At 51.2% G+C, this 25,171-nt stretch overlaps 1 protein-coding gene across 1 annotated transcript in view; it reads left to right on the forward strand.

The window, feature by feature from the left end:
• Nucleotides 1-7,648: 7,648 nt before the first annotated feature.
• Nucleotides 7,649-25,171, forward strand: part of RYR1 (ryanodine receptor 1) — a 158,709-nt gene continuing 141,186 nt past the window's right edge. Inside the window, exons 1-11 of the mRNA XM_033226095.1 lie at nucleotides 7,649-7,844; nucleotides 14,702-14,821; nucleotides 16,295-16,399; nucleotides 17,515-17,589; nucleotides 17,675-17,753; nucleotides 18,106-18,218; nucleotides 18,537-18,630; nucleotides 21,072-21,165; nucleotides 21,294-21,368; nucleotides 23,153-23,309; nucleotides 23,447-23,611. Coding sequence (XP_033081986.1) covers nucleotides 7,800-7,844; nucleotides 14,702-14,821; nucleotides 16,295-16,399; nucleotides 17,515-17,589; nucleotides 17,675-17,753; nucleotides 18,106-18,218; nucleotides 18,537-18,630; nucleotides 21,072-21,165; nucleotides 21,294-21,368; nucleotides 23,153-23,309; nucleotides 23,447-23,611 — 1,122 coding nt within the window. The 5' untranslated portion in view covers nucleotides 7,649-7,799. The remainder of the gene's footprint in view (nucleotides 7,845-14,701; nucleotides 14,822-16,294; nucleotides 16,400-17,514; nucleotides 17,590-17,674; nucleotides 17,754-18,105; nucleotides 18,219-18,536; nucleotides 18,631-21,071; nucleotides 21,166-21,293; nucleotides 21,369-23,152; nucleotides 23,310-23,446; nucleotides 23,612-25,171) is intronic.

Below are 25,171 nucleotides of genomic sequence, written 5' to 3' on the forward strand. Positions count from 1 at the left end.
GAATCACCTGAGGTCGGGAGTTTAAGACCAGCCTGACCAACATAGAGAAACCCCATCTCTACTAAAAATACAATATTAGCCCGGCGTGGTGGCACATGCCTGTAATCCCAGCTACTTGGGAGGCTGAGGCAGGAGAATTGCTTGAACCCAGGAGGCGGAGGTCGAGGTGAGCCAAGATCACGTCATTACACTCCAGCCTGGGCAACCGGAGCGAAACTCTGTCTCAAAAAAAAAGAAAAAAAAAAAGAAAAAAAAAAAGTTAGCTGAGCATAGTGATGCACACGTGTAGTCCCAGGTACTCAGGAGGCTGAGGCAAGAAGATTGCTTGAGCCCAAGGAGGTCGAGGCTGCAGTGAGCCGTGATGGTGCCACTGCGTGTCAGTCCTGTCTCAAAAAACAAAAAACAGAACAAAACAAAAAAAAAACCCACACACATCAAAAACCATCAAAGACGGAGGTAAAGCCTTTGGGAAGCCCCTCCCCATCCCCTGTCTTTCTTAAGCAGGGTGTGACCAATACGACTTGTTGTCGAGTTTCGTCCAAACTGCTGTCTGTGCGTTTAAGTACATTGTATAAACATGTGCTCCTAGAAACAGACTTTTCTTTTGAGTGTGCATTTTTTTCTTTTTACCTAAATGTGTCATGCTCGACCTTTTTTTTTTAAATTGAAGTACTAAAAAGATCACCAATCATTAAGTATTTAGGTTGATGAAATGTCACCAACTGAGCAAACCTGTGTGACATTCATACAAATCAAGACACAGAACATTGTCACCCTCCACAAGCCCCCTGTCTTTCTTCCCAGCACGAATTCCCACAGATCTCCACTCGCCCGAAGTCTAGTGCAATAGTTTTGTCTCATTTTGAGCTGGATAAAAATGGACTCCTGTATTGAATCTGGGTTCTTTCTCTCTACGTCTTGTTTTTGCAGTTCTTTCGTGTTATTGTATTTGGTTATAATTTATTCCTTTTTTTGGCCAGGCACGGTGGCTCACGCCTGTAATCCCAGCACTTTGGGAGGCTGAGGTGGGTGGATCGCTTGAGGTCAGGAGTTTGAGATCAGCCTGGCCAACATGGGGAAACTCCCATCTCTACTACAAATACAAAAATATGCCGGGCGTGGTGGTGGGTGCCTGTAATCCCAGCTACTTGGGAGGCTGAGGCAGGAGAATCACTTGAACCTGGGAGGAGGAGGTTGCAGTGAGCTGAGATCGCACACTACACTTCAGCCTGGGCAACAGGGTGAGACTTTGTCTTAAAATAATAATAATAATAATTTCCATATAGTCTTTCATTATGTGACAATTCCATGACATATATATATATATATATATATATATATATATATATAGTTTATTTAGAGATAGGTGTTGTGGATAGTGACTAAGTGGGCTGGTGGCATGCTAACTTCCATTTTTCTTTTTTTTTTTGAGACGGAGTCTTGCTCTGTCACCCAGGCTGGAGTGCAGTGCTGCGATCTTGGCTCACTGCAAGCTCCACCTCCTGGGCCCACGCCATTCTCCTGCCTCAGCCTCCCAAGTAGCTGGGACCACAGGCACCCACCACCGCGCCCAATTAATTTTTTGTATTTTTAGTAGAGATGGGGTTTCACCGTGTTAGCCAGAATGGTCTCGATCTCTTGACCTTGTGATCTGCCCGCCTCGGCCTCCCAAAGTGCTGGGATTACAGGTGTGAGACACCGTGCCCGGCTTTTTTTTTTTTTTTTTTTGAGACAGAGTCTTGCTCTGTCGCCCAGGCTGGAGTGCAGTGGCGCGATCTCAGCTCACTGCAACCTCTGCCTCCTGGGTTCAAGCGATTCTCCTGCCTCAGCCTTCCCCGTATCTGAGATCACATGATTGTGCCACCACACCCAGCTAATTTTTGTATTTTTTTTGTAGAGACAGGGTTTCATCATGTTGGCCAGGCTTGTCTTGAACTCCTGGTCTCAAGTAATCCACCCGCCTCAGCCTCCCAAAGTACTGGGGTTACAGGCGTGAGTCACCGCACTAAGTTCTATTTTTAATCAGTCTAAAGTCTGATAATAACTAGACACTGAAACATTTTAAGTTAAGTGAGTTATCTATACAAGAGGACTATTATGTCCTAGACCATGAAAAAAGACAAACTTATAGCTTATCTGTTTTTTTAAAATTTTTTCTTTGGTCCTGCCATCCTGACTCTTTTTCCTTAAGACTCCACAGCAGGGTCTCGCTCTGTCACCAAGGCTGGAGTGCAGTGGTGAGATCCTAGCTCACTGCAGCCTCAGACTCCTGGGCTCAAGCAATCTTCCCATCTCAGCCTCCTGAGTGACTAGGACTACAAGTGCACACCACTGTGCCCTGCTAATTTTTTTTTTAAGTATTATTTTCCTGTAGAAACAGAGTCTCACTTTGTTGCCTAGGCTGATCTCGAACTCCTAGGCTCGAGCAATCCTCCCTCCTATGCCTCCAAAGTGCTGACTTTCCAGGCATGAACCACTGTTCCCGGCCTCCGTGGTTTATTGATCAATTTTCCTGTGATGGACATCTGAGTTGTTTCCAGGTTGGGGCTGCAGTGACTATTTGAGCATCTGACTTTTGGTGAACATAGAGTGTACCATACTGTAGGGCAGTACCCAGGAGTGGAATAAATGGGTCATAGTAGTTACTGTGATTCTGCCAAACATAGCATCTTAGCCAATTCATTGAAACCATTCTCTCAGAAGTATATTTTTCCACTTTTCTTTTTTCACTAAAAGAAGGCACCGTGGATGTATATTTTTTCCATGCCAGAACATTTAGACAGTCATCGAACCCGCTCTCTTTAGTTTTTCCATCACACGACGTTACCATAGCTTCAGACTCTCTCTTCCTGCCCTGTTTCACCCTCTCTCCCCCCAGCCCCATGGTGTACTGTCTGACTCTCTCTCAGTCCATCTCCTGTAGCACCTGCATCTTGAATGTGGCTTACTGATCCTGGCTGAGCAGAGACTTTGTAATGTGGCAGTGTCTCCAGGCCCTGGGGATCCAGAAAGTCCTCAGGGAGGAGGTCAGGAATCCTGGCACTTGTTTGTACTGTATACAGGCAGCCTTAGTCCTCGGGCTGGCCAAGAATACAGACAATACTAATGCTGATGACCACAAAGGAAGGGACTTCCGAATCAAACCACAGAAACTCATAAGTCAGAAAAATGATGCACATGATAACATACAAATACAGATTTTCTTCTCTTGTTGTTGTTCTTCATTCTTTCTTTTTTAAATTTTAAAGATGGGATCTTGCTATGTTGTCCGGCTGGTCTCAAACTCCTGGGCTCATGGGATCCTTTCATCTAGGCCTCCCAAAGTGCTGAGATTACAGGCGGATTTTCTTTTAACGAAGATACCATGGGACCAATATCAGATGACAGAAGGGGAAAAGGTGTTTGCAATATTTCAAAATCAATGAGAAATTAATATCTAAAATATAGGCTGGGTGCAGTAGCTCATGCCTGTAATCCCAGCACTTTGAGAAGCTGAGGCGGGCAGATCACTTGAGATCAGGAGTTTGAGGCCGACGTGGCTAACATGGCAAAACCCCGTCTCTATTAAAAATACAAAAATTGGCCGGGCACGGTGGCTCACGCCTGTAATCCCAGCATTTTGGGAGGCCGAGATGGGCGGATCATGAGGTCAGGAGATCAAGACCATCCTGGCTAACATGGTGAAACTCCGTCTCTACCAAAAATACAAAAACTAGCCGGGCGTGTGGAGGGCACCTGTAATCCCAGCTGCTCGGGAGGCTGAGGCGAGAGAATGGTGTGAACCCAGGAGGCAGAGTTTGCAGTGAGCTGAGATTGCGCCACTGCACTCCAGCCTGGGCGATAGAGCAAGACTCTGTCTCAAAAAAAAAAAAAAAAAAAATACAAAAATTAGCAGGGTGTGGGCATGGGTGTTGCTCTGTCATCCCAGCTACTCGGGAGGCTGAGGCATGAGAATCAGTTGAACCTGGGAGGTGGTGGTTGCAGCGAGCTGGGATTGAGCCACTGCACTCCAGCCTGGGAGACAGAATGGGACTTCATCTAAAAAAAAAAAAGAAGAATATAAAAGGAACAGCTGCAAATTACCAAGCAAAAAAGACAGCAACCATATTAGAAAAATGGCCGGGCAGGGTGGCTCCTGCACCTGTAATGTAAGATTACATGCCTGTAATCTCAGCACTTTGGGAGACCAAGGCGAGTAGATCACCTGAGGTCAGGAGTTCGAGACCACTCTGGCCAACATGGCGAAACCCCATCTCTACTAAAAATACAAAAGTTACGCAGGGTACGGTGGCTCACACCTGTAATCCTAGCACTTTGGGAGGCCAAGGCAGGCGGATTGGCTGAGCTCAGGAGTTCGAGACCAGCCTGGGCAACACAGTGAAACACCATCTCTACTGAAATATAAAAGAAATTAGCCTGGTGTGGCAGCATATGCCTGTAGTCCCGAGGGGGCTGAGCAGGGGAATTGCTTGAACCCGCGAGGTGGAGGTTGCAGTGAGCCGAGATGGCGTCATTGAACTCCAGCCTGGGTGACAGAGTGAGACTCTGTCTCAAAAAAACAAAAAAAACAAAAAAAGAGAAGAGAGCACAATGAGCAGATGACAAAGAAACCCAAAACTCTGACAGGCACCTGAGAAGATGCTAGAAATTGTTGGTTATTCATCAGGGAAGTGGAAATTAAAATGACAACAAGGCTAGGCGTGGTTGCTCATGCCTGTAATCCTAGCACTTTGGGAAGCCAAGGTAGGAGGGTCACTTGAGCCCAGCAGTTCAATACCAGCCTGGGCAATATAGCAAGACCCCATCTCTATAAAAAGCTTAAAAGTTAGCTGGGCATGGTGGCGCAAGCCTGTTGTCCTAGCTACTCAGGAAGTTGAGGTGGGAGGATCCCTTGAGCCCAGCAGTTCCAGGCAGCAGTGAACCATAATTGCGCCACCGCACCCCAGCCTGGGCAACAAAGTGAGACCCCATCTCTCAAAGTAAAACAGAGAAAATGAATTCAAAAACAGTGAGTTGGCCAGGCATGGTGGCTCACGCCTGTAATCCCAGCACTTTGGGAGGCTGAGGCGGGCAGATCACGAGGTCAGGAGATCGAGACCATCCCGGCTAACACGGTGAAACCCCGTCTCTACTAAAAAATACAACAAAAATTAGCCGGGCGTGGTGGTGGATGCCTGTAGTCCCAGCTACTCGGGAGGCTGAGGCAGGAGAATGGCGTGAACCCGGGAGGCAGAGTTTGTAGTGAGCCGAGATTGCGTCACTGCACTCCAACCTGCGTGACAGAGCGAGACTCCGTCTCAAAAAACAAAACAAAACAAAAAAACAGCGGGTCATCCTATATAAATCTGGCAAAAATTAGTTAAGTCGGAAATGCCACATGGGGGTTGGGGATATGGGGACCCAGGGACTCTCATGGACTGATAGTGAGTAGCCATTCTGAGGGTTATCTGGCACTACTTACACAAATTGTGCATGTGAATATGTCACCCAGCAATTAGCTTCTGGGTGTGCACAACAAAACATTCCCCCTCAGCTTCCTGGGGGACCAATACACAGATGTTCCCTCCAGCATTATTTTGGGGAAGATGGAGGCAGCCTGGGTGTCCACTCCCAGTAGGGGTAGGTGGATAAACAGAAGGGATCAGTCACCAAAGAATCCTGCAAAGCCACCACTGTCACACACCAGGTGTCCACAGAGCAACAGGGGTAGGTCTTAACACACATAATGAGACTGACAAAAATAAGAAACACTATTAATAACTTATGATATAATACTCAATGACACAGAATCATTTCACATTCACACAAAGTTTTAGGGAAAAACAATACTTAGTATACAACTATATGTTAGATAATATATAATAAATACAACATAGAATTGTATTGTACAGTATAATTATATTGGCCTAAATATTTAATTATATAATTATACATTATATAACATCGAATTATATAATTCCATAATATGACACAAACTTTTGTGCTATTTATTGCAGTTGTACTAACATCAGCATTTAATTATGGAGCACCTAGAAACCTGCTATACGTTGAAGAACGGTTTCTATGTAATTTTGTTTAACTATAGGATATTGTTTTATATAACTTACTGTACACCACTACATGTTAATAAAAAAAATTTTTTTTTTTTTTGAGATAGAGCCTTGCTCTGTCACCTGGGCTGGGGTGTAGTGGTACAATCTCAGCTCATTACAGCCTCTGCCTCCTGGCCTCAAATGATTCTTGTGCCTCAGCCTCCCGAGTAGCTGGGATTACAGTCGTGCGCCACCATGCCCTGCTAATTTCTGTGTTTTTAGTAGAGCCAGGGTTTTATCATGTTGGCCAAGCTGGTCTCAGATTCCTGGCTTCAAATGATCTGTCTGCCTTGGCCTCCCAACGTGCTGGGATTACAGGCGTTATGAGCCACTGTGTCTGGCCTAATAATAATTTTAATAAGGCTGGACGTGGTGGTTTATACCTGTAATCCCAGCACTTTGGGAGGCTGAGGCAGGTGGATCACGAGGTCAGGAGTTCGAGACCAGCCTGGCCAACATGGTGAAACCCTGTCTCTACCAAAAATACAAAAATTAGCCGGGTGTGTTGGCAGGTGCCTGTAATCCCAGCTACTCGGGAGGCTGAGCAGGGGAATCGTTTGAACCCGGGAGGTGGAGTTTGCAGTGAGCCGAGATCTTGCCACTGCACTCCAGTCTGGGCAACAAGAGCAAGACTCTGTCTCAAATAATAATAATAATAATAATAATAATAAAATAATAATAATAGCAACACTTACATTACCTTAACCAGGCACTGGCACTGTTTTAAGTGCTGTAAATTAATTACCTCATTTAACTTGCCCAACAACCACGTGAGGTCGGTACTATTAATATTCTCCTTACTGGATGGGGAAACCGAGGCACAGAGAAGCTAAGTGGCTTATCCATGTAACTCAAGGGAGCAGCAAGGCTGGGTGGGATTCAGATCCAGATTATCTGGCTCGGAGTCGGAGTCCTTGTTCTTTTTTTTTTTCCTTTTTAGATGGAGTCTCGCCCAGGCTGGAGTGCAGTGGATCAATCTCGGCTCACTTCAGCTTCTGCCTCCCAAGTTCAAGCAATTCTCCTGCCTCAGTTTCCCAGCTGGTTGAGATTACAAGCGTGTGTCCCCACGCCTGGCTAATTTTTGTACTTTTATTAGAGACGGGGTTTCACCATGTTGGCCAGGCTGGTCTCGAACTCCTGACCTTAAGTGATCCACCCACCTCGGCGTCCTAAAGTGCTGGGATTACAGGGGTGAGCCACCATGCCCGGCCGGAGTTCTTGTTCTTAATCACTATGTTTGGTGCTTTTTAAAGTCAGGAGACCTGGTGCACAGCCCTGCTCTGCTGCGTGATACCTTGCAAGGGCTTCCCCACGCAGAGCCTCAGTCTGCCCTCTGTGAAATGGGAGAATGGTGGCACGTTACTTACCGTGGTAGGGGGAGAGAACGCAGATACCCTCTAGACACTCCCTCTCCCACCCCACCTCCCGGCGGTCAGGCAAACCTCCAGCCAAGATTTGGGGTATGTGGGCGGGGCTCCGGCGAAGGGGCGTGGCCGGGGAGTCCTGCTCCAATGGGGCCCGGGGGCGGGGCATTCCTCCCATCTCTGTCCGGCACGCGTGTCCTCCTCTCAGTTCCATCCACCTCGCGGGTGCCTCTGGCGTCCCAAGAGGTCTCCGACCCCAGCCCGCCCCCAGTCCTCCCGCCCAGCCCGCAGCCCCCTCCCTCTTTTCCCCGATCTCAGACCCTGGCCCTCGGACCTCGACATCATGGGTGACGCAGAAGGGGAGGACGACGTCCAGTTCCTGCGGACAGTGCGTATCTCTGGGTTAGGGGTCTGTGGGGCTATCTCTCGGGGTCTCTGAGGGTGTCTCTGTCTCTGAATGTCCCTGTCCGGCTTACCGGTGGTCTCTGAGACTCGAGGTCTCTTCCTGTGTCACTTTGAGTGACTGTCACTCTGTCTTTTAGTCTCTTTCACCTTTCTCACTACAGAGAATTGGTAGGATTGGGGACTCCAGAATGGGAGAGGGATCTTCGGTTGCCCTCTCTTCTGACATTAGCGAGTTGTCCCCCACAAGAAGGACCCCTGAGGAAGCACACCCTCGCACCATCCTGGAAGCAGGCACTTGGAGAAGGTGGTTCTAATTCCTGGGCTTAATTTAGCCGTCCCCCCAACCCCCACCTCAGCCCTAATTCTCTTTTTGCTCCAGACTCTGACCTATTTAAATTCTTGGGAAAGGAGCTGGGGGTGGGCTGGAGGACACAGCTGCTTCCAACTCCCAGCCCTTGAGGGTCTCGTCGGGGAGGGATCTCTTGGGTTCTGGGTCTTTCTTTGCTTCTTTGTTTTGGGCAGGAGGGCTGCTCTCAGTGGCTGCTAATGGTCTTGGAGGGTCTCTGGGTGGTGTCTCTCCCCATCTGTCTCTTTGGGTGTCTCCGTGTCTCTGTCTCTTCCTCCATCTCAGTCTCCCTGTCTCTGTTTCTTAGCTTAAGGCCCTCTGATTTTCTGTGTCTCTCTAGCTGGGTCACTCCCTGCATCTCTGAGCCCCAGCTGGGGGCAGGGATGGGAACTGGAACAACAGGTGGCCCTCCCAGAATAGCCCGCTTTTCTGGGGCCTGGGCCGGGGATGGGGAGGGGACGAGAGGGAGGAGGGGCTGCCATCTCCAGGCCCTTCCCACCTTCCCCTCCCAGTGGCTCTGCAGGGTGTGGGGCCGTAAATATGGGAGGGGACGTCCTCTGCTCTGGGCTAGGTCTGCTGACCCAACGCTAGCCCCGCCCCTCCCCCGGGGTCTTGGAGCCACGCAGGAAATGCTGACACAGCATTCCCGCCCCAGAATAGGACCCTGGAGAGCAGGGTCCGGTTTCCTGGGAGAGAGGAACAAACAGCTGGGGCTGGTAGTGAAGGATGGGGACAGCTGGGAAGGGGCCTAGCTTCAGCTGAGACTCTCCCCAGCCCCAGTCCCTCAGCAGACACCATGGGTTGGGCCCTCCCCAGCCCTAATAAGACCATGGCCATGGCCAATGGCCCTTGAACTGTTGCTCTAAACCAGGCCCCGTGCCCTGGGCCTCTCCCTCCTGAGACATCTAATTATATCCTCGCTGCCCTGTCTTCTGAGGTAGGGTCCTATCTTTATCTCACTGAGAGATTTGAGGGAAACCAAGGCCCGAATGGTAGAATCACTCACCCAAGGTCAAGGCCAGGAAATGGCATCTCTGGATGCCTCTGGTGCCCAGCCCCATTGCCTTCACCAGATAAAAACGGGGCCCAGACTTACCAAAGTAGTCAGTGTTAGGGTTCTGGAGGCTTGGCCTCGGACTCTCTCCACCCCAGACAGGGTCAGTTTTTCTGAGTGTTACTGAGGTCGTGGTGGATTTCTCAAAACTTTTTGGAGGCTGGGCTCGGTGGCTCATGCCTATAATCCCAGCACTTTGGGAGGCCAAGGTGGGCGGATCACTTCAGGTCAGGAGTTTGAGACCAGCCTGGTGAACATGGTGAAATCCCGTCTCTACTAAAAATACAAAAAAATATTGGCCAGGTGTGGTGGTGCATGCCTGTAATCATAGCTACTCAGGAGGCTGAAGTGGGAGGATTGCTTGAACCTGGAAGGCAGAGCTTGCATTGAGTTGAGATTGCACCACTGCACACTCCAGCCTGGGTGACAGGGCGAGACTCCGTCTCAGAATAAAAAACCTTTTGGACCCCATCCCACCCATAAGAAATATATTCTGTTGGCCAGGCGCGGTGGCCCACGCCTGTAATCCCAGCACTTTGGGAGGCCGAGGCGGGCGGATCACGAGGTCAGGAGATCAGGACCATCCTGACGAACATGGTGAAACCCTGTCTCTACTGAAAATACAAAAAAAAATTAGCCAGGCGTGATGGCGGGCACCTGTAGTCCCAGCTTCTCGGGAGGCTGAGGCAGGAGAATGGTGTGAACCCGGGAGGTGACGGAGCTTGCAGTGAGCGCAGATCGTGCCACTGCACTCCAACCTAGGCGACAGAGCGAGACTCCGTCTCAAAAAAAAAAAAAGAAAGAAATATATTCTGTCTTACAACTCAGTACATTCACACATGCATAGACATGATTAAAAATCAACTTTATTGAGGTGTAATTGACCTTCAATACATTTTACCTATTTTATGTGTTCAATAAGTTTTTTTTTTTTTTGAGATGGAGTTTCACTCTTGTTGCCTAGGCTGGAGTGCAATGGTATGATCGCAGCTCACTGCAACTTCTGCCTCCTGGGTTCAAGCAATTCTCCTGCATTAGCCCCCTGAGTAGCTGGGGTTACAGGCACGTGTCACCAAGCCTGGCTAATTTTTTGTATTTTTAGTAGAGATGGGGCTTCACCATGTTGGCCAGGCTGGTCTCAAACTCCTGACCTCAGACGATCCACCCATCGCATGAGCCACTGTGCCCGGCCTTTTTTTTTTAGACAGAGTCTCAATCTGTTGCCCAGGCTAGAGTACGGTGGTTCAATGGTTGATTCAATGCAACCTCCACTTCCCAGGCTCCAGTGATCCTCCCACCTCAGCCTCCCGAGTAGCTGGGACTACACGTGCATAGCACCATGCTTGGCTAATTTGTAAAATTGTTTGTAGAGGTGAGGTCTCACTATATTGCCCAGGCTGGTCTCGAACTCCTGGCTCAAGAAATCCTCTGGCCTTGGCCTCCCAAAGTTTTGGGATTATAGGCATGAGCCACCGTGCCCGTCCTTTCTTCTTTCACTCAGCATAATCTTTTTGACATTCATCCACGTAGCGTGTATTGAGTTCGTTGCTTTTGGTTGCCGAGTAGTATTCCACTGTGCAACTATACTGTGGTGTGTTTATCAGTTCACCTGCTGATGGACATTTGAATCGTCTCCAATTTTTACTATTATGGACAACACAGGACCTGTGACCATTCACACATACCTATTTTTAACTGAAACAAGTCTCATAAAATGTAAATGGCCCCTGAAGCATGATGCGCACGCTGTTATTTTCTATTCTTGCTCCATTTTGCTTCAGTTGGTTAAGCGCGATGGCCACAGGCCCGCCGACAAACTGATTTCACTTCCCTTTGATGGGTGGTGACCTCTACCCCTACCCAGGCTGGGGCTTCTCAAACCCTGGCCCAAGTTAGAAGCTCCTGGGGTCTGGTTAAGAGTACACATTCCCTGCTGACCCCAAATCAGGCTCATGACGGTGGTAGGGGACTGGGCCAGCAGGGAAGCTACATTTTTAACCAGAACCCTCCTCCTTCCTTCATTTTTTTTTTTTTTAAGATAAAGTCTTGCTCTATAGCCCAGGCTGGAGTGCAGTGGCATGATCTCGGCTCACTGCAACCTCCACCTCCCGGGTTCAAATGATTCTCCTGTCTCAGCCTCCTGAGTAGCTGGGATTACAGGCATGTACCACTACGCCCGGCTAATTTTTGTACTTTTAGTAGAGACAGGGTTTCACCATGTTGGCCAGGCTGGTCTTGAACTCCTGACCTCAAGTGATCCACCCACCTTGTTGGATCCCAAAGTGCTGGGATTACAGGAATGAGCTACCGCGCCCAGCCTCCCTTCATTTTAATTCAGGAAAAGTTTGAGAATCAATGCCGTAACAATTGGGCCATCTGTCTCCGCTTTGCATCCTGGCTTTGCCATTTGCCTGCTTCCTAATTCGGGGCTAGTGATTTTTAGTTTTCTGTCTGAGCCTCAGGGTTCTCATCTGGAAAATGGGGACAATAATATATACAATAGCCAGACCCCATGGCTCACACCTGTAATCCCTTCGCTTTGGGAGGCTGAAGCAGGAGGATTGCTTGAGGCCAGGTGTTCAAGAACAGCCTGGGCAACATAGGCAGACCTTGTCTTTACAAAAAATGTTAAACTTTAGCTGGGCATGGCAGTGTGCACCTGTAGTCCCAGCTACTTGGGAGGCTGAGGTGGGAAGATCACTTGAAACCAGGAGTTGGAGGCTGCAGTGAGCTGTGATCTTGCCACTGCACTCCACCCTGGGCAACAGAGCAAGACCCCGTGTCTACGAAAATATATATATTTTAAATTAGCTGGGCATGGTGGCATGAGCCTGCAGTCATAGCTTCTCAGGAAGCTGAATGGAGAGGATCACTCAGCCTAAGAGTCCGAGGCTGCAGTGAGCTATGATCGTACCACTGCACTCCACCCCGGGAGACAGAGTGAGACCCAGTCTCTTAAAATAATTTTTTTTCAAGGGACCCATGCAAGTATCTCTCTGACCTCATCTCCTCCCTGTTTTCCCCTCCCCTCTGCAGCCACCATCCTGCTCTGTCTCCTGTGCTGTTCCTCAACACTCCAGCACCCACCAGCCAGAGGCCTTGGCCCAGACTCCCTCCTCTTCCCCCAGAGATGAGCAGGCCTGATTCCTTTTTGTTATTTGGACAAGGCTCAACTCAAATGTCACCTCCTTGGAGAGGCTGTCACTTCACTCCCTCACTGATCTCATCCCCATCCCAAAAGCCACTCTCTTACATCAGCCTGGGTTATTTTTTCCATAACACCTATCACTGACATTAACATTACATATTAATTCACCTGTTTATTGCCTGTCTCCATCATGAGGATTTAAGCTCCCTGAGGGCAGTGATTTTTTTTTTTTTTCTTTTGAGACATGGCCTCAATCTGTCTCAGGGGCCCCAGGGAGGTGGGGCTTGATCATGACTCACTGTAGCCTAGATTTCCCGGACTTGGCAGTCCTCCCACCTCAGCCTCCCGAGTAGCAGGGACTACAGGAGTGTACCACCATGCCCGGCTAATTTTTAATTTTTAACTTTTGTAGAGATGGGGGGGGTCTCATTATGTTGCCCAGGCTGGTCTTGAACTCCTGGGCTCAAGCAGTCCTTCCGCCTCAGCCTCCTAAACTATTGAGATTTACAGGTGCGAACCACCGCGTCCAGCCAGGGCAGGAATCTTGATCTTCATTTACTTTATTCACTGCTCTGTATTCAGTGCCTAGAACAGCACCTGGCCCATGGCAGATGCTCAACCAGGGTCTGTTGAATGAGTGTAAGACCCAGAGCATAAGGCCTGGGAGTCAGTAAAGTGCTTAATAAATACAGGCTATACCATTACTATGTTTTTTGTTTTGCTTTGTGTTGTTGTTGTTGTTGAGATGGAGTTTTGCCCAGGCTGGAGTCTTGCTCTTGTTGCCCAGCTGCAGTGCAATGGCGTGATCTCGGCTCACTGCAACCTCCACCTCCCAGGCTCAAGCGATTCTCCTGCCTCAGCCTCCCGAGTAGCTGGGATTACAGGCGTGCGCCACCACACCCGGCTAATTTTTTGTATTTTTAGTAGAGACAGGGTTTCTCCATGTTGGTCAGGTTGGTCTTGAACTTCTGACCTCAGGTGATCCACCCACCTCGGCCTTCCAAAGTGCTGGGATTACAGGCGTGAACCACTGTGCCCGGCTATTTTTGGTTTTGTTTGTTTGTTTTTGAGATGGAGTCTCGCCCTGTCGCCTAGGCTGGAGTGTAATGGCTTGATCTCAGCTCCCTGCAACCTCTGCCTCCTGGGTTTAAGTGATTCTCCTGGCTCAGACTCCCGAGTAGCTGGAACTACAGGCGTGCACCACTGCACCACGCTACTTTTTGTATTTTTTTGTAGAGATGAGGTTTCACCGTGTTGGCCAGGCTGGTCTTGAACTCCTGACCTCAAGTGATCCACCTCCTCGGCCTCCCAAAGTGTTGGGATTGCAGGTGGGAACTACCACGCCTGGACTCAATACTGTCCTTTATGATACTTCCAGGATCCAGCCCAGGCTCTCACATTGCATTCAGGTGCCATTAGAAAGCAGTCTATAAATAAGATAAAATAGCAGTCTATTATCAAAACAACACGCAAAAGAGAGAATTTAGAGAAAGATGAGCTTAAAAAGCAATTTAACTTGAGCAATTTTCCACCTTCCAGTGAATCACTTTGCAGACCCCACTTGGGAGGCCTCTGGAGCCAGTTGGACACAGGTTCAAATCCCAGCTCCTCCTGTTACCAACTGTGTTGGCCTTGGTCCATCCATATCCCACTTTGAGCCTCAGTTTCCCCATTTTAAAATGGGGATAGGCCAGGCACAACAGCTCATGCCTGTAGTCCCAGCTACTCAGGAGGCCAAGGCAACAGGATTGCTTGAGCCCAGGGGTCAAGGTTGCAGTGAACTATAATTTACACCACTTCACTCCAGCCTGGGTGACACAGCAAGACCCTGTCTCTAAAAATAAAAATAAATGGGATGATTACTTGAGGTCAGGAGTTCGAGAGCAGTCTGGCCAACATGGCGAAACCCTGTCTCTACTAAAAATATAAAAATTAGCCAGGCGTGGTGGTGCACGCTTGTAATTTCAGCTATTTGGGAGTCTGAGGCAGGAGAATCGCTTGAACCCAGGAGGTGGAGGCTGCAGCGAGCTGAGATTGCACCACTGTGCTCCAGCCTGGGCAACAGAGACTGTTTCAAATAAATAAATAAATAATAAAAAAATAAAATAAATGGGATGACACTGGCTTGTATCTCAAGGAGTTGTCAGGAGCAGGTAGAGGGCTTGGGTGGGTGGATCTTGTTCATCACTGTCTTTTTCATAAGGACAAGGGTGGGAGGAGGGGCCCGTGGTCTGCAGTGTCTGTGGTATCCGGGCCAGGCCCCCCTGGAAACCCTGCCCCTCGGTTCCGCAGGATGATGAGGTGGTCCTGCAGTGCAGCGCCACAGTGCTCAAGGAGCAGCTCAAGCTCTGCCTGGCCGCCGAGGGTTTCGGTAACCGCCTGTGCTTCCTGGAGCCCACCAGCAACGCCCAGGTCTGTGCAGGAGGGAGAGGGGCGTGGGGACACGGGGATCTGAAGGGGCAGAAAATCTAGGGTCCAAAGAAGAGGGTTCTGGGAGTCTGAAAGGAGGTGCTGACAGGAAAGAAAGTGAGGAGGGAGGCTAAGGCTAAGAAGGGCTACCTGAGGTGGAGAGGGGTGGAGGTCTGAGAAGGGAGGGGCAGGGGTTCTGTGGTATTGGACCGGATCCCTGTGTGCACAGAGGTGTGGTAGGCCACGGCGGGGGCTGCTGATCCAGAACGTTCTTTGGCAGGTGGTTGAGTGGGTAGAAAGCCTCGAGTTTAAGGGGAGGTGGCCTGAGAGTCCAGAAGAAGGGCTGGTTGGGGAACAGGGGTCTCAGGAGGGAGGAGCAGGGAAACTGAGGAACGGGTGGGGAGGTGGGGAGCGGGGGGCGGGGCGGGACGAGGCAAAGGACCTGGACAAGGAGGAGGGGTCTGCGATGTTTTATTTTTTATTTTTTAATTTTTTTCAAGTAACAAGACTGAATCATTACAGGGTGTTTTAGGGGTAAGGGGGCCCTCGGTGGGGACGGGGAAGGATGGGACAGGGCCTGAGATGCAGAGGGCGTAGGGCATCTGACAGGGGTGGGGGCTTGAGGGTCTTAGATAGTGGGGTCTGAGGGAAGGTGATCCCTGAGTCCGAACCTGGGAATTCTGAGGGTGGGGACAGCTGGAGTCTGAGAGGGCAGGGGATCAAGGGGCCGAGGACCTTGGATCCAACGCAAAGGGGCCTGGAGGGTCAGGGGACACCCGCAGGGGTCTGACTGGGGAGATTGGGGGCTGAGAGGTAGAAGGAGCCTGGGGTCTGAAAGGAGGAGACCTGGGGGAGGGGCAGGGGCTGGCAGACCGAGGGATGTGGAATCTGATGCCGGGGAAGTTTCAGAGTCTGAGCGAGTGGGGTCTGAGGAGCAGAGTCTTGAGTTTAGGAGTCGGAGGGTGGGGGACTGAACTGAGGAGGGAGTATAAGATTGGGTGCCCTTCTGTGTCTGTGAAGCAGGGTTCAGAGGTGTTTGAGGGAAAAGGCAGGATCGAGGACTGTCTGATGGTGGAGGTGGGAGGTGGGGCTTCTTTTGGGGTTGGAGGGATGTGGGGTCATCTGCAGAGGAGGACACAGAACAGGAGATTCCTGTCCTTGGAGCAGGGCAGAGGTATGGGGCTGAGGCTTCCTGTAAGATTAGGTGGGACACGGGTTAGTGGGGAGGGTTAGGGTTAGGGAAGCTTCTAAGAAGTCTAGGTGGGGCTGAGGTGTTTGAGGGAGGAGGCACAGAAGAGTGTTTTCATGATGTTGGTCTAGATTCAGGGGTGGCAGAGGGCAGGGCCTTCCTGTGGGGTGGGAGTGGGGTCTGGTGTCTCAGGAATGTGGGTGTTCAGACTAGGGGAGGGAGTGTGGCAGGGAATGGTGCTTGGGGGGCCTTCCGGCCCCTCACTCACATCCCCCCTCCCACCCCAGAATGTGCCCCCTGATCTGGCCATCTGTTGCTTCGTCCTGGAGCAGTCCCTGTCCGTGCGAGCCCTGCAGGAGATGCTGGCCAACACGGTGGAGGCCGGCGTGGAGGTGAGGACCCCACCTGGGGGTAGGCAGGGTGGCAGGGATGGGCGAGAGGACCTGGGGGTCGTTTAGGGCACGGTGGCAAGGATGGGTGAGAGGACCCGGGGGTCGCTTACCATCTGCTCTTCTTCCTCTCTCTGCCCTGCCCCCCACAGGCCCTCAATTTGGATAAGTGGGTAGGTCTGGCCTTGGATGTCACCTGTCCTTCCACCCCTCCTGACCCCAGGCAGGCCCGTCTCTCGGGCCCACGCCCTGCACACAGGGACTGGAGGGTCCTCCCCCACCCCAGTTGTCAGGGGCTGTGGAGCCCAGAACAGGCCAGACAGGAAGGAAGGAAGGAAGGGGATGGGGGCTTCTGAGCCTCTGTCCCCGATGCCTGCTCCTTTCTCCTCGTTCCAGTCCTTTCCCCCAACCCTGATCCCAGCTCGTCTCCGCATGGGACCTCTCCCCCACCTCCCCTATCCCAAGCGTGAGTCCCTCTGGTCCAGGAGTGGGTCCACCATGTGATCACCTGGCCCCATCACATGGTGCCCCCATGGCGCCCTCGGAGCGTGGGCATGTGACAGCCATGATGGGAGGCATGGTGACATCGAGCAGTCTGATGTCCGCCCCAAGGCCCGGTTTGGGGACCTTATGCTGGGGAGGGGCGGCTGCCTTAGCACTGTGGGTGATGTTCACCTATGGAACAACTGCTAGGCCTGTCCCGGAGCACACGGGCTGCAGCTTAGCATGTTGGGGGAGGTCAGAGCAGAGGCGCCAAAGTCCATGGGACATGAGACCTTAGGGCTGTCCTCAGGGTCTCCAGGAAACTAGAATACTCCTGAGTGAGTCTTCCTGAGTAATTTCCAGCCAAGGTGAAGACAGCAGAGAGGACAGAGTGGGCCTTGGGTAATAGAAAATGCTCCATCCATAGGCATCTCAGAGACATGGTCCCCACTTCCATAAATGCAGAAACTGAAGCAGGGAGTCCTGTGAGAGTCTGAGTTGAGGCTGTTTTACCTCCGGGCCTGAGCATGGCGTTTCACAGGGAGCATCTTGTCACCTGTGACTAGGCCAAACTTCTTGGGGATCTGGAGAGTCTGGGGGTTTGTGCTTATTCTGTTCCCTCCCTCCCCCTGCAGTCATCCCAGGGCGGGGGACACAGGACGCTCCTGTATGGCCATGCCATCTTACTCCGGCACGCACACAGCCGCATGGTGAGTGCAACCTCGGTGGGCTTGGGCAGGGGCCAGGACATGCGGGGCCTGCTAGAAAGAGGCTGACCTCCACCTATAACCCTAGTATCTGAGCTGCCTCACCACCTCCCGCTCCATGACTGACAAGCTGGCCTTTGATGTGGGACTGCAGGAGGATGCAATAGGTACAGCGGCTGGAGGGGGTGGGGGTGTGAAGGGGACCCCGCAGCAGGGATTCAGGGGGTAGAAGGTCTGCAGAACGCTGAGGCAAGCATGAGACTACCCTGAGTACATGAATGGGGGCTTCGTAGCAGGGAGTCTGCGACACAGTCCAGACAGAGAGACTTACACACACATTGGGGAGTGCTAGGCAGAGAGTCTGAAGTCAGGAATGGGGAATGTTGGGCAGAGAGTTGGTGGCAGTGATAGAGTTGTGGGCCAAGGGCCCGGGAGGCTCGGTGGCTGGGAGAGCCCTGGGGAAGAGCATTCTGAGAACCCATCGTTCTGACAACCACCCCATTCTCCCCCCATCCATAGGAGAGGCTTGCTGGTGGACCACGCACCCAGCCTCCAAGCAGAGGTCTGAAGGAGAAAAGGTCCGTGTTGGGGATGACATCATCCTTGTCAGTGTCTCCTCCGAACGCTACCTGGTGAGCCATTGCGGTTCCTCCTGCTCCCAGGTCTGGGGCACATGGGATGGTCCCCCATCTTCTCACCATAGGTTTGCCTGACTGATCTCCCACCCCCAAGGTCCTGACTCACAATTTCCCGTTTCCTGACCCCTGACATCCAGTTTTCTGATTTCTGACCTCCCATTGCCCAACTTGATCATTTCCTGATCTGTGATCTCTGATGACTCTTCTCCCATCTGGTTTCTGGGTATCCACCCTTGATTTCTGGCCTCTGACGCTGGGACTCTCGCCTACTCCTGCAATCGTCTCTGACTGACGCATCCTGGTGGCCCCCAGCACCTGTCGACTGCCAGCGGGGAGCTCCAGGTTGACGCTTCCTTCATGCAGACACTGTGGAACATGAACCCCATCTGCTCCCGCTGCGAAGAGGGTGAGGTCTCCAGACTTCCCGCCCCTAAATGGAGACCTCCCCAAAAACAGACCCTTAGTGTTGCCCTTCAGGCATACCCAAATAGAACCTTGGAACCTAACCCCAAACCCAGATCTCCAAATTATGGCTCTCACACTTAGATCTCCAGCTGACCCCAAATCCAGACCCCCAGAGCTCAGACCCCCCCAAACCCCAAACTAAATATCAGGGTCCCAAACTTAGACCCCAAAGTATTAGCCCCCAAGTCTCCTAAACTCAGGTTCAAATCTTAAAACATCAAGTTTAAAGCTTGTGGCCGGGGCCAGGGCAGTGGCTCATGCCTGTAATCCCACCACTTTGGGAGGCCGAGGCGGGTGGATCACGAGGTCAGGAGATCAAGACCATCCTCGCTAACACAGTGAAACCCCGTCTCTACTAAAAATACAAAAAATTAGCTGGACGTGGTGGCAGGCGCCTGTAGTCCCAGCTACTCGGGAGGCCGAGGCAGGAGAATGGCGTGAACCTGGGAGGCGGAGCTTGCAGTGAGCCAAGATCACGCCACAGCACTCTAACCTGGGCGACAGGGCAAGACTCCATCTCAAAAACAAACAAACAAACAAAAAAAAAACCCTTGTGACCAGGCATGGTGGCTCACACCTGTAATCTCAGCACTTTTGGAGGCCAAGGCAGGTGGATCACCTGAGTTCAGGAGTTTGAGACCAGCCTGGCCAACATGGTGAAACCCCATCTTTATTAAAAACACAAAAATTAGCTGGGTGTGGTAGCATGTGCCTGTAATCCCACCTACCCAGGAGGGTGAGGCAGGAGAATTGCTGGAACCTGGGTGGTGGAGGTTGCAGTGAGCAGAGATCATGACACTGTACCGCAGCCTGGGTGACAGAGCCAGACTCTGTCTCAAAAATAAAATAAAATAAAACTCCTTAGACAATAAGCATAGACGGTGATCTCAGCCCCTCAAACCCAGACCCTCAAATTCAAACCTCAGATCCCCAAACCAAGACTCCGATCTTCAGCTCTCCAACCTCAGACTTCCAAACTTCAATTTCAAATCTCAAAAACCAAAGTCCACCAAAGCAAACTCCCAATTCAGATTCCTATGCTAAGACTCCAGGCATGGCCCAATATTTTGACCCCACGTCTCATACCCCAAACTTCAGAATCCTAAACCAGACCCACACTGGGACTCAAACCACAGATGGTTTTTGATCCTTAAACTCAGACCGTGAAACTCAGACCCATCAACTTCTAACTACAAAGCTCAGATCGCTCCTACATCATACCCCAAAGCTGAGACTTCCAAACCCTAGATTATGACCTCAGATCCCCAACCTCACTTTCCAGCTTCTGGCCTCCAAAATCAATACTCAAGGCTGGGCGCGGTGCCCTGTAATCCCAGCACTTTGGGAGGCCGAGGCAGGTGGATCACTTGAGATTGGGAGTTCGAGATCATCCTGGGCCAACATGGCAAAACCCCATCTCTACTAAAAATACAAAAATTGGCTGGGCATAGTGGCAGGCAGCTGTAGCCCCAGCTACTTGGAAGGCTGAGGCAGGAGAATTGCTTGAACCTGGGAGGCAGAGGTTGCAGTGAGCCAAGATTGCACCACTGCACTGCAGCCTGGGCAACAGAGCAAAACTCTGTCTTAAAAACAAAACTGGCCGGGCGCGGTGGCTCAAGCCTGTAATCCCAGCACTTTGGGAGGCCGAGACGGGCAGATCACCAGATCAGGAGATCGAGACCATCCTGGCTAACACGATGAAACCCCATCTCAACTAAAAAAAATACAAAAAACTAGCCCGGCGAGGTGGCGGGCGCCTGTAGTCCCAGCTACTTGGGAGGCTGAGGCAGGAGAATGGCGTGAACCCGGGAGGCGGAGCTTGCAGTGGCCGAGATCCGGCCACTGCACTCCAGCCTGGGCGACAGAGCCAGACTCTGTCTCAAAAAAAAAAAAAAAAAAAAAACTAAACTAAACAAAATGAAACAAAAAACCCTCAAAATTCAGGCCCTACTCCAGAACCCAGCCTCAGACCCAACCATCACCCTTCTAAACCCAGACGCCAAACCTCAACCCTAGAACATAGACTCCAATACCAGTGAACATTAGACCTCCACCTTTGACCACACACGCACTCTGACCCCAACCTCAAAAGTCCAAACTCAGAACCTTAAATCACAGACTCACAACTCCCCCAGCCTCAGCTCTGCAGACCCAGACCCCCCAAATTAGGTGCCCAGCTTCAGACCCCAAGTTTCATATCCCCACTTCAGGCCTCAACCTTGGCCCGAAAATACTCTGAATCTCAGACCTCCAACTGCAAAACTCCAAACCCAGCCCTCAGTTTCCCCCATGGGAGGAGCAGGGCCCCTGACTTCATCTTGGCTCCTGGGTCTTCCTGGGGCTCCAGGCTCCCATTGATCACCTTCCCTTGCTCCTCTCCAGGCTTCGTGACAGGAGGTCACGTCCTCCGCCTCTTTCATGGACATATGGATGAGTGTCTGACCATTTCCCCTGCTGACAGTGACGACCAGCGCAGGTCTGGCCTGCAGACAAGACAGCCTGGGGTCTAGGGGCGGAGGTGGAGGGCTGGGACCCTATGAGCAGGATTAGAAACCAGATTCTGGGGAGCTGAACCCTTGACTTCACTCTCTCCTCTGTCCCCAGACTTGTCTACTATGAGGGGGGAGCTGTGTGCACCCACGCCCGCTCCCTCTGGAGGCTGGAGCCACTGAGAATCAGGTAGGGTGGGGAAGGTGGGGAGAGGCCAGGGATGGGGAAGGTGGGGTCTCCTGGCAGCCTGGGGGGAGAGAAAAGGTCTTGATGGAAGATCTGATAAAGAGACTGAAGGGTCTCGAGGAAAAATCAGAGCAGCCTGAGAGAGAGATGAAAATCTTGGCCAGGCGTGGTGACTTCATGCCTGTAATCTCGGCACCTTGGGAGGCTGAGGCGAGGGGATCACTGGAGGCCAGAAGTTCAAAACCAGCCTGGGCAACATCATGAGACCCCTATCTCTGCAAAAACGAGAAAGACAGAAAGAAAGACAGAAAGAAGAAAGACAGAAAGAAGAAAGAAAGAAAGAGAAAGAAGAAAGAAAGAAAGGAAGGAAGGAGGAAGGAAGGAAGAAGGAAGGAAGGAAGGAAGAAAGGAAGGAAGGAAGGAAGAAAGGAAGGAAAGAGAAAGAGAAAGAGAGAAAGAAAGAAAGAGAAAGAATCAGCCGGGTGTGGTGGTGTGCACCTTTAGTCTCAGCTACTTTGTGGGGCTGAGGTGAGAGGATGACTTGAGCCCAGGGGGTCAAGGCTGCAGTGAGCTGAGACCTTGCCACTGTACTCCAGCCTGGGTGACAGAGCAAGTTCCTGTCTCAAACAAACAAACAAACAAAACAAAACCAAAAATAAGCCAAGCACAGTGGCTCACGCCTGTAATTCCAGCACTTTGGGAGGCCGAGGCAGGTGGATCACTTGAGGTCGGGAGTTCCAGACCAGGCTGACTAACGTGGTGAAACCCTGTCTCTACTAAAAATATAAAAATTAACCTGGTGTGGTGGTGGGCACCTGTAATCCTTGCTACTAGGGAGGCTTAGGCAGGAGAATCCCTTGAACCCAGGAGGTGGCGGTTACAGTGAGCTGTGATTGCACCATTCCACTCCAGCCTGGGCGACAGAGCGAGACTCCATCTCAAAAAAATACAAAAACAAAGGCTGGGTGTGATGGCTCACACCTGTAATCCCAGCACTTTGGGAAGCTGAGATGGGTGGATCATTTGAGGTCAGGAGTTCAAGACCAGCCTCGCCAACATGGTGAAACCCTGTCTCCACTAAAAATACAAAAATTAGCCAGGCATTAGTGGTATGCACCTGTGATCCCAGCTTCTCGGGAGGCTGAGGCAGGAGAATCACTTGAGCCTGGGAGGCAGAGGTTGCAACAAGGTGAGATTGTGCCACTGCACTCCAGCCTAGGCAACACAGTGAGACCCTGCCAAAAAAAAAAAAAAAAAAAAAAAAACAAGCAAGCAAAACAAAAACAAAGAATGAAGTCTCTCTGGAGTCCTGTGGGAAAAGGATGTTTGGGGGATTTTCAAGGGAGAGATTGGGGGTTCTGAGTAAAACAATGGGGGATTTTAGGGGTCTGGAAAAACGAGGACACTGAAGATATTTGGGAAGCCCTGAGGAAGCTGTGAAGGCCTGAGAGAGGATTGGGGTTCCTAAGGGAGGACTAGGAGTCCTAATTAAGATTTAGGGGCCCTATGAAAGGTTTGAGGAACACTGGAAGAGGGTTCGGGGCTTGAGGAGGTTTGGACCAAGATTGTAATGTCCAGGCCAGGTGCAGTGGCTCATGCCTGTAATCCCAGCACTTTGGGAGGCCGAGGCGGAGGACTGCTTTAGCCCTGAAGTTTGAGATCAGCTTGGGCAACATAGCAAGACCTGGTATCTGTAAAAAAAAAAAAAAAGAAAAAGAAGAAAAGGCTGTAATGTCCATGGGAGAACTGGGGGGTCCTCTGACTCCCCTGGCCCTCACCCTCCACAGCTGGAGTGGGAGCCACCTACGCTGGGGCCAGCCACTCCGAGTCCGGCATGTCACCACCGGGCGGTACCTGGCACTCACCGAGGACCAGGGCCTGGTGGTGGTTGACGCCAGCAAGGCCCATACCAAGGCTACATCCTTCTGCTTCCGCATCTCCAAGGTCAGTGGGCTTTGTGGCGCCCTCCCTCACCTGGAGCCCCTAATCCCAGCCCAGCCTGCACTTTGCAGTCCCTCAGGGGGCCTCCCCTGCTAAACACACAGGCAGAGGAGGCTGACCTGTGTCCCCTGCCCCTGCAGGAGAAGCTGGATATGGCCCCCAAGCGGGATGTGGAAGGCATGGGCCCCCCTGAGATCAAGTACGGGGAGTCACTGTGCTTTGTGCAGCATGTGGCCTCAGGACTGTGGCTCACCTATGCCGCTCCAGACCCCAAGGCCCTGAGGCTCGGCGTGCTCAAGAAGAAGGTGGGTGTAATCCCAGCTACTCAGGAGGCTGAGGTGGGAGAATCACTTGAGCCCAGGAGGTCAAGGCTGCGGTGAGCCGTGATCACACCACTGCACTCCAGCCTCGGTGACAGAGTGAGGTGGGGTGCAGGGAGGGTGCTGAGTGGTGGTGCTTGAGCCTTTGGGAGTTTGAGGATGAGACCGAGAGAAAGACAGACTGGGAGAGAAACTGAGACTGAGAGAAATAGCAAAAAAAAGACAAAGGGATATATCTAGAGAGAGAAAGAGAGAGAGAACAGAAATCTATAGACAGAGATAGGGAAAGGCAGAGATAAAGAGGCATGGAAACAGAGAAATAGAGAAAGATAGAGACAGAGAAACAGAGACACGGCTGGGCGCAGTGGCTCCCTGTAATCCCAGCACTTTGGGAGGCCCAGGCGGGTGAATCACCTAAGGTCAGGAGTTGTTTGAGACCAGCCTGGCCAACATGGCGAAATCCTGTTTCTACTAAAAATACAAAAATTAGCCAGGTGTGGTGTCAGGTGAGTGTAATCCCAGCTACTCAGGAGGCTGAGGCGGGAGAATCACTTGAACCTGGGAGGTGGAGGTTGGGTGTGAGCCAAGATTGGGCCATTGCACTCCAGCCTGGCTGACAAGAGTGAAACTATCTCAAAAAAACAAAAACAAAAAATAGAGACAGAGTGAGAAAAGATGGATAATCACCGACTGAAAATAACGTTCAGCAAACAATTACTGAGTACCCAAGTTTTTCTGGTTGTGTGTATAGAAAATAGAAGAGGTGCAAAGACCTGTTCCCTGCCCTCCCCATGCGCAGAAATTGTGAACAAACTATCTTTAGTGTAGTACATAGTTTTACAATTAAGGAGTGGGAAAACTATTTTTGGCAGAGGGAATGGCATGTGCAAAGGTCCTGAGGTTAGCATGAGCTTGACTTATTGCAGTAGCAGAAAGAAGCCACAGTGTGGCTAGAGCAGGGTGAGCAACAGGTGAGTAGTGGTTGGTGAGAAAAGAGAGGGGTTGGGAAAAGCTTGTGTGAGGCCTTGTGGGGCTTGGGAGAGGTCTAGCTTTGTTTGTTTGCTTTTTGTGCAGATGAGGTCTCACTATGTTACCCAGGCTGGTCTCAAACTCCTGGGGCTCAAGTGATCCTCCTGCCTCAGCCTTCTGAAGTACTGAGATTAAAGCGTGAGGCACTGCTCCTGGCCAGGTTCTAGTTTTTATCCTGAGTGAGATGGGCTCATGGGAGATTTTGAGCAGGGCAGGGAGGTGACCTGATGCAGGATCACAGAGTTCTTAGGCTGTCTCTGGGAACAGACTATGGTCGGGGGACAAAGCCAGAGCAGGGAGACCACAGAAGAAACTGCTGTGATGTTCCAAATGGGAGATGACAGTGAACAGGAGCAGGATGGGGACTGTGGAGTTGGGAAAAGTTGTAGATTCTGGTGGGGTTCTGAGGGTAGAGCCAACAGGATTTGCTGGCAGATTGGGTGTGGGGTGAGAGAAGGGGAGGGGTTGAGGATGATGCCATGATTTTTGCCCCAAGCAACTGGAAGGATGGAAGTG

Source organism: Trachypithecus francoisi, unplaced genomic scaffold (genome assembly GCF_009764315.1).
Source record: "Trachypithecus francoisi isolate TF-2019V2 unplaced genomic scaffold, Tfra_2.0 Lachesis_group12, whole genome shotgun sequence".
Classification (NCBI taxonomy): domain Eukaryota; kingdom Metazoa; phylum Chordata; class Mammalia; order Primates; family Cercopithecidae; genus Trachypithecus; species Trachypithecus francoisi.